The following is an 8,241-nucleotide window of genomic DNA, read 5'->3' as shown; positions in this document are numbered from 1 at the left end:
AGCAACACGTATCTGCACCACCTGAAGAACCTGCGCGACGCGTGGGGGTGGTCGTCGACAATGTGTTCCTCGAAGGAATCATCAACGAGGCGAAGGAGAGGAAGGAGAAGGAAAGGCAGACAAAAGCAACACCCATCCCTCCACCGCATAGCGCTAACCCCGAACCCCCCGCCAGTCCCGTCACGGGACCCTCGCGCCCCCGCCCCAATACACCCGTCGTCTTTCGCAAAGTCGATCCCGACTGGACACCGGACACCACTCAATGGACGTGGGACAGCTCCTGGCCGAATCAGAAGCACCTCTCTGGCGAGGAATGGATGAACGTAGGGAGGAACGCGCGCAAGGAGTGGTTTGACGAAGAGGAGGACGACAGCGTAGATTGGGAGTTGTATGGAGATGGTGAGCAGTAAGTAGTCGAATGGGACTTCGACTCTGGCAGGGGGGTAATGAAACATTTGTCTTTCCGTTCTATTCCTTGTACTACTAACGCCCATACTGGCGCCTGTCTTAGCGCTCACCCGCAGGTTGAACATTATGTAGCTTACATAATGGGGTCTGTGCGCACTTTGTACTCGGCATTGTACCACTACATTTCTTTCTTCACTAACACGACCACATAGACACAATGGTCCGTGCGTAGTCGATACTTGTATAAGTAGTTGTACCATTAGTCGGTCAAACTCTAAGTTCGACCTGGTTATTCATTCAAGTCTCTGCTCCTCTTCGCTTGGGGTAGTGGTTATTCCCGACTTCCTCGCTCGATCTTCAGGACGACGCACTGTCCATAAGTCCTCGCTCGTCGTCTACGAGTCAGGCATCGATATAGGAGTATAGACCGTTGTATCAGGCAGCCACGATGGATGGGGGGAGGATGGGGAGGTGCGCGTACTACAAAGGCCGTGCTATACTAGCTTACGCTACGGCGCCCGAGAAGACACTAGGGTTCGCAGTTCACGTGGGGCCCAGTACTGCTTTTGACTATTATGCAGCAGGAACCTAGTCCACGCGTCCGTGAGGACAAGTACCGCCCACTGAAGTGCAGGTACTGAAGAGTTCGTTCCCTAAGTGGTGGCGATGTATAGTAGGCTATCTACGTATCATAATGTATAGTAGGGTGCGCACCACCCGACCTGTAGGAAGTGAAAGTGAGTGTTTTTGGGTTCCGATGAACGCCGGCCGCTATGGGAGTTTCGACCTATTGTCGCGACTTGAGGTCAAGCGACAGGGGAAGATCTAAAAGCGGGGGGCATTCGACTGGTTCTCACCGAAGCGATGGTGAGCAATGCTCAAACCTAAGGCTAGGGAGAAGTAAGTTAGCATAGGAGAGTATGTATGTACAGGGGCTTACTGACCTAGGGACAAGAGGTCGAAACTGAGGTCCCTAGGGCAGCAGAGGCCGGCTTATATACAGGGGAGGATAAGGGCAGGCTGTGCGCACTGGTCCGTGCGCAGCTGGTCCGTGCACAGCATGCTGATGTGGCCCCAGGGGCCGGTGAGTCAGAGAGGCTGTGTCAGCGGAGCCCGAGCTGTGCCGCGCACTGCCGCCCATCTAATCTAATCGTACAGTAGATATGATGTGTCCGTATCAGGCAAGTAGTACAGAGGTTGCGGGTTCGAGCCCGCGAAAAGGAAAAATTAAAAAACGGCTAGACGCTGTGCCAACTCGTGACATTACCCCCCCCCCTCAACGGCGCATGACCTCATGCGAGGCACCCTTGCCCATCTCCCACCCGGAGCGGCAGCATGCTTTAGTCAGCGGCGAAGGCATTGGCTGAAAGTTGAGACCACCAAAGACTGCGGCATTGAGGCGACAAGGGGCGTTCGGGTTCTTCCGGTGGAAGTTGGCTATGAGGGCCGGCGCATTGGCAACGTTGCGCGCCGGTTCCCATGACGTGTGCGAGTCGTCATAACCCTTCCACTTGACGAGGTACTGCAGTTGACGCCGGAAGATTTGCGAATCTTTGATCCACTCAACCTCGTACTCCTCGTCACCCTCAACCTCGATCGCAGGCGGCTCCTCCGGCTCTCGGCCCGGGATATCTCTGTGTGTGTACTTGCTCAGCAAGGAGACATGGAGCACCGGGTGCACCGGCACTGATTTTGGCAGAACCAATTCATAGTCCAAATCTCCGAGCTTTCGCCGCACGGCATAAGGTCCGAGGCGCTTGGGACTAAGCTTCTTGCTTGGCTGTTTCAGCTTAAGGTTCCGGGCATCAAGCCAGACCTTGTCCCCCGGCGCAAAGACCGGTGCCTCCTGCACGTGCTTGTCATAGTACACCTTCATACGCTCGGCTGATAGCTCAAGCGCAGAGTGCGTATCATCCCTGATCTCCTTTAAGATCTTGAGCCGATCAGCGGCCGCAGGCATCGCGGACATCGGATTGATCCGAACCTGGATCTCAGGATTGTACCCCTGATGCAGGAAGAAAGGGGAGTGCCCGGTTGCGGAGTGAACTCGGTTGTTCAGTGCGAATTCCGCGAGCGGCAGTTGCCTTGCCCAATCATCCTGCCTGTGGCTTGTGAAAGCACGCAGGTACTGCTCGATCTCCTGGTTCCAGCGCTCAGTCTGGCCATCCGTCTGAGGGTGGAACACTGTAAACAGCGCCGGCTCGATTCCCAGCCCCTTGTACACCGCATGGAGATACTTTGAAGTGAACTGGGGACCTCGGTCTGATATGACCTTGGCTGGGGCCCCATGATGCTTGAACACATTGCGGATGTACAGGTCTGCCACACCTTTTGCCGTCAGGGTCTTGTGACAGGCCGAGAAGTGGACCTGCTTGGTAAAGCGGTTGGCGGTGACCAGGATCGAGTCGAACCCATTAGACTTTGGCAAGCCAATGATCATATCGGTCGTGATGATCTGCCACGGGCGCTCGGGGATCTCGTTCGGCTTAAGCGGACCCTGGGGCTTAGCTGGGAACGTCTTGGTATGGTTGCACACGTCGCAGGTGCTTACGTACTCGTTGACAAATTTAGACATCCCAGGCCACCAGTAGTTCTGCGATACGAGCTCAAGGGTTTTGGCACGACCGCCATGACCGGCGATCGGCGAGTCGTGGTGGATCCTGACTATGTCCCGCCGAAGCTCCGCGTTCTTTGGGACATAGACCATCCCGCGGAACAGCAGCAGCCCTTGCTCGGCATTCCACTCCTCAAAGCCTTTCTGCAGTCTGGGCGGTCCGAGGTTCTGCACCTTTTCAAGTGCCTCAGCCACCTCTTGATCCTTCTCCAAGTACTCCCTGATGCGCTTCAGGAGCGACTGATCCGCTGTCACGGAGGCATGACCGCGCCTGGCGGAGGCGATGCGGAACCTTTCAGGTTTGAGAACTACCTGATCAGTGTTATCGTCCTCATCGCCGGTCTGATGGTCTGATCGACGTGACAGGGCATCAGCCTTTCCATTCGATGTCCCAGCCTTGTGCGTGATGCGGAAGTCAAAGCGAGCCAGGAACAGCGACCATCGTGCTTGATGACGCGTGAGATGCTGGGATGTACGCCAGTACTCAAGGTTCTTATGATCGGTTACTATCTCGAACTGATTGGGTAACCCCTCGAGATAGTGGCGCCAGTCGTCCAGTGCTTCGATGATCGCGAGCATTTCCTTATCATAGATCTCGTAGTTCTGCTGTGCCGGATCCATTGCATGGGATCTGAAGGCGATGGGATGCCATTTGCCATCATCCTGCTTGTGCATCAACACGCCACCAGTGGCGTAGCCCAAGGCGTCAACCTCAATGCGCGTCTCTCGATTTGGGTCATACAGCACCAAGACCGGTGTGGTAGCGAAGAGGCACTTGAGCTCATCGAAGGCGTGTTGCTCTTCTTCGCCCCAATGCCAGGGGTCGTTCCCTGTGAGCCGGTCGAGTGGTCGCGAGATCTTAGCGAAGTCCTTAATGAAGTGGCGGTAGAAGTTGGAGAACCCCCGGAACTTCTGAACATCTTTCTTGTTCCGGGGTACCGGCCACTCATTGATTTCTTTTAGCTTCGCGGGATCCATCGCTACCTCATCGCCACCAAACACATAGCCGATGTAGTCAACTTTGGGAACATCCCATTCACACTTCTCAGGCTTCAGGAATAGATCATTATCCTGGAGGCGATGGAGGACCTCGCGCGTGACCCTATCATGCTTCTCCTGATTGGTGAAGAAGATGAGGATGTCATCTAGGTACACAAGGATCTTGCCACCGACGATGAGATCATGGAAGATCTCGTTCATCATCGCCTGGAAGGTTGCGGGGGAGTTGGTGAGGCCGAAAAACATCACCAGGGGTTCGTACAGACCCCGGTTAGTTACGAAGGCGGCTTTCCATTCATCACCGGCTTTGATCCGGACGTTGTTGTATCCCCATCGGACATCGAACTTCATGAAGAGCGTGGCACCGCGGAGTTTATTCACCATCTCGGCGATCACCAGCAAGGGGTAGCGATTTTTGATGGTGATCGCGTTTAACCGGCGGTAGTCCTGTACGGGTCGAAGCATCCCTTCCTTCTTTTTGATGAAGAAGAAGGGGGACGAGATGGGCAACTTCGATTCCCGTATGTAACCCTTCGCCAGTTGCTCCTTTAGGAACTTGTCAAGCTCCTCCTGCTCATTGTTTGACAGGGGGTACACCTTCGAATGGAACATCGAGTAGCCGGGCACGAGTTCGATCGCATGATCGTACGGTTTCCTTTCGGGTAGCCGTTCTGATGCTGCTTTGGAGAAGACCTTCGGAAACTCGTGATACTGTTTAGACACCGACTCCTCGGTGGTCTTCACGACCTTCTTCTTGATCTCCTCCTCAGTGAACAGCTGGGAGTACGTATGCCCGGCTGCAACAAACAGCTGAGGGGCACCAGGAAGCATAATACCTTGCTCCCAGGCCTCAATCAAGTCAGCTTCGTCCCACTCGACATCTACCGGATCTTCTTCGGGTTCGAAGTCCGGGAGTACCTTACTCCGGCAGGCGCCTATGACCGACCGTTTGGGCTTCGGCGAACGTCTGCGCGCCATGGGCCTGACCCCCGTATCACGCGCAGTCGCTGCTTGCTCCATCCGGCCAGTTCTCATAGCACTGCACGTTTCAGGGCATCGCGACAACTTTAGGGAGCCTGCCTCCCAATCGATCTCAGGGTTGTGCTCGCGTAGCCAATCTAACCCAACGATCACATCTTCTGGACCTATGTCCGTGACCGTAAACACCATTTTCTCAATGTGATCTCCTATCTGCATCTGTAGCACAGCTACTTCCGAGATGCTTTTGTCTTCGTTAAGGGTGCCGTCGATATTGTACAGCGGAATTGGTTCCTTCAACTTCCGCATCTGCACCTTGTTTTCTGTAATGAATCGCTTGTTGATAAACTTTGTGGTGGCTCCACTGTCCACCATAGCGATTATGTCCTTGTGCCATCTTTTCCCCTTGAGTCGTACTGGAATGTGAAAATGTTGGGACCCGTGGTCCACCTCGTACACATTTGCAGCAGATAATACATTATAGCGATTACATGATATACCCAGCCCGACGCGTGTGGCACGAAGCGCGGACCGGATCAAAAAGACTCCTCTTTGAGCGCTCGATAGTGCTCCAACTCCTTGCGCATCGACTTCATCTGTGCTATCAAGCCCGCCAGCTCAGAACTTTCCGATTTCGCTGAAGCGGCGCTTGTACTTGCCGAGGATGAAGCGACGGGGGCGCTTGTCGCCGCCTGGGTGGAACCCAAGGCAACCGTAGCCTGTGTGTCGGCGCATTTTGTGTAAGGCTTGTCCTTACAGTTGGGGCACTCAAATCGTCGGTACCCTTGCTTCCCACAGCCGAAGCAGGTGCCGGGGAAGTCTCCTTTTCCGACGGCCGCATTGATGCTGGCCGAAGCTGCATGCGTCGAGGGTGCACCACCACGTGCCCCTCCGCGCCCTCGTCCTCGAGCCGAGAAGAAGTTGTTTAACTCGGGCCAACGGGCCCGGCTGATGTCGAGGATCTGCTCGACCTTGGTGGCGCGCTTCTCAGCTTCTTTCCATGTGGTGAAGGTCTCGAGCTCAATCTTGCGGTAGACGCGGGAGGGGATGCCGCTCAGGTACTTGTCGTGTAGCTCCAGGTCGCCGTACCCGGAGCGGTCCACCAGACCCTTGAACAGCGCGGAGAACTCCGCAGCAGTGCGTTTTTTGCGGACCGACTTGTCCGCACAGAGTTTGGCCAGCTCTACCTGGGCCGCTGCCTCATCATCGAGGTTGCCGAAGCGGGCTTTGAAAGCCGCGGCAAAGGCTGCTGATAGGCGCCAAGCCCTGCTGGGCCCCGATACACCTCTTTTCGGCACTCGCATCCCACCCGGCACTTCGACCCAGTCTCCCAACAGGTCGATTTCGCCTTCGACGCTCTTCGACACCTTCGACGGTGCGCGACGCTTACTCGAAGCTCGGCACGGTCTTCCCGATGCCTCGTGCGTAGATCTCGGAACATCTTCCGCATTCGGCGAACAATAGGGCCACTTGACGCCGCTCGGCCAAGCGCGCGCTTCGCTCCAAGCCACACCAAAGTAGCCGGTCTTTCCCGATTAAGTATCGAACCTCGCGGCATGCCTTCACGACGGCTACCGGTCCGAAGTGGCCATATGTTACTCTTCATCTCCGCGTTCGGCATGACGTCACTCTACCGATGGACTTGGTATGTGCCTCTCGGTGAGGCAGGTTCTTGAGGAACAATGCAAAGCCCCTTGTACTCGTATGCCACTCTCGAATAGTCGTAGCATCCTGTGTAGTATAAAATCTGTCGTACTTCTCTCTAAAAATACAGGATCCGTCCCCCCCCTCGAGTTCAGAGCTCATAAGTCGAGTTCGCCCTGCGTCTACGTCCTCAACTGCGTCACTTCGTTCCTCACTGCGTAACCTCGAAACCTCGTCCACTGCGTTCACTCGTCGATACCGTCTCGACAAACCCTTCGACTTCGACTATTGTCGAAGAAACTGCGAACCGCACCCTAGCTAAGTACACCCTATCGAATCGTGTCCCTTCTCTCTACGATACATCGAAGAGCTCTGCCGAGCTTCAATCGTCGCTAACTTTCCACAGCTTCCGAGTAGCTTCGACGACGTGTCGAAGCCACCTCGTACCTACCCGTTTGTTCGTAAACTTTCCCAAGGGCGTTTCTCGTGTTCACTCGAACCGCGGGACACCTTGCTGCTAACTCCCCTCTCATTAGACTATAAGCCGTCTCTCTAGTCCCTTTAGGTCGCACCCAGGTTAGGGGTTAGGGTTTCGTAGGTCGTATCATTTCTGGAGCCCACCGCGAGGGGATTTCAGGCAAGAATTCGCCGCTTTCGGGTTTCCGAAAACGTCTCCAGTAGTCACCCGCTCGCAAGCGCGTGAGGCTGCTAGCCGCAGCGCCGCTGAGAACCTCGACAGCTCCTCTAGAACGCAATCGACTCCCTCTCCAACAATCCCCGGTGACTTCGACCGCAACGAAGAAGACGAGATAGACCAAGAACTCCAGGACGACTTCGACGAAGAACCAATCCCTTCGACCGCCGAAGAACACACTTCGTCCCCCGAGCTTCTAGGCCTCACTACTTCCGACTACGACTTTTCGACTCCTGATCTTTTCGAACGATCCAGTTCTTCGCCCAAACCCGAGGATCCCATCCCAGCTACTTCGAATCTCATACTTCCGACTTCGTCTTCTTTTTGCGCCCACGCTCAGCCGCCCATCGCATCCTCTTCGCGACTTTCAGTCATACCTACATCCGACCTGGCACCTCCGCCACCTTTAGCACCTTTGAATGCAGCTTCGAACTCCAACCCCGCACCGCCCGCACCTACGATTCCTTCAACTACTACCGCGTCCTCTTCGAGCCCTGCTCCTACTAACACCACGAACATGAGTCAGAACACGAACACACCATTGATGCCCCCGCGCGGTCATTCGACGGCACCAAGCTTCGACCCATCGGAAGTCCGCTCGCTTCGGCGTTACTTCCAGGACCTCGAAGCGTTGTTCACCCGGTGTCAGATTACCGACGAAGCAGCCAAGAAACAGTGGGCCGTTCGGTATCCTTCGATCGACGTCGCCGACTTATGGGAAACCATCGAGTCCTTCATCGACGTAGCCAAGAGCTACAACGACTGGAAAGCCGACGTACGAGCACTCTATCCTGGCGCCGACGATACAAGAAAGTGGTCGCTGGCAGACATGGATCAGCTCATCGGAGAACGCGCTCGTATCGGAATTCACAACGCGGCAGACCTAGGCTGCTATTACCGCGAC

At 55.3% G+C, this 8,241-nt stretch overlaps 2 protein-coding genes across 2 annotated transcripts; both read left to right on the top strand.

Moving 5' to 3' along the window:
• Nucleotides 1-68: 68 nt before the first annotated feature.
• POSPLADRAFT_1158653 (hypothetical protein) lies at nucleotides 69-1,569 on the top strand (the record flags this gene model as incomplete). The annotated part of the gene is made up of 2 exons (XM_024487342.1): nucleotides 69-406; nucleotides 1,386-1,569. Coding segments are annotated over 2 exons (522 nt in total), but the record flags the coding sequence as incomplete, so codon positions are not given.
• Nucleotides 1,570-6,555: 4,986 nt separating this feature from the next.
• On the top strand, nucleotides 6,556-8,241 carry POSPLADRAFT_1100203 (hypothetical protein; the record flags this gene model as incomplete). The annotated part of the gene is made up of 2 exons (XM_024483196.1): nucleotides 6,556-6,644; nucleotides 7,242-8,241. Coding segments are annotated over 2 exons (1,089 nt in total), but the record flags the coding sequence as incomplete, so codon positions are not given.

Source organism: Postia placenta (genome assembly GCF_002117355.1).
Source record: "Postia placenta MAD-698-R-SB12 unplaced genomic scaffold POSPLAscaffold_21, whole genome shotgun sequence".
NCBI lineage: Eukaryota > Fungi > Basidiomycota > Agaricomycetes > Polyporales > Adustoporiaceae > Rhodonia > Rhodonia placenta.
The sequence above is the reverse complement of the archived record's forward strand: the minus strand, read 5'-3'. Positions and strand labels throughout refer to the sequence as shown.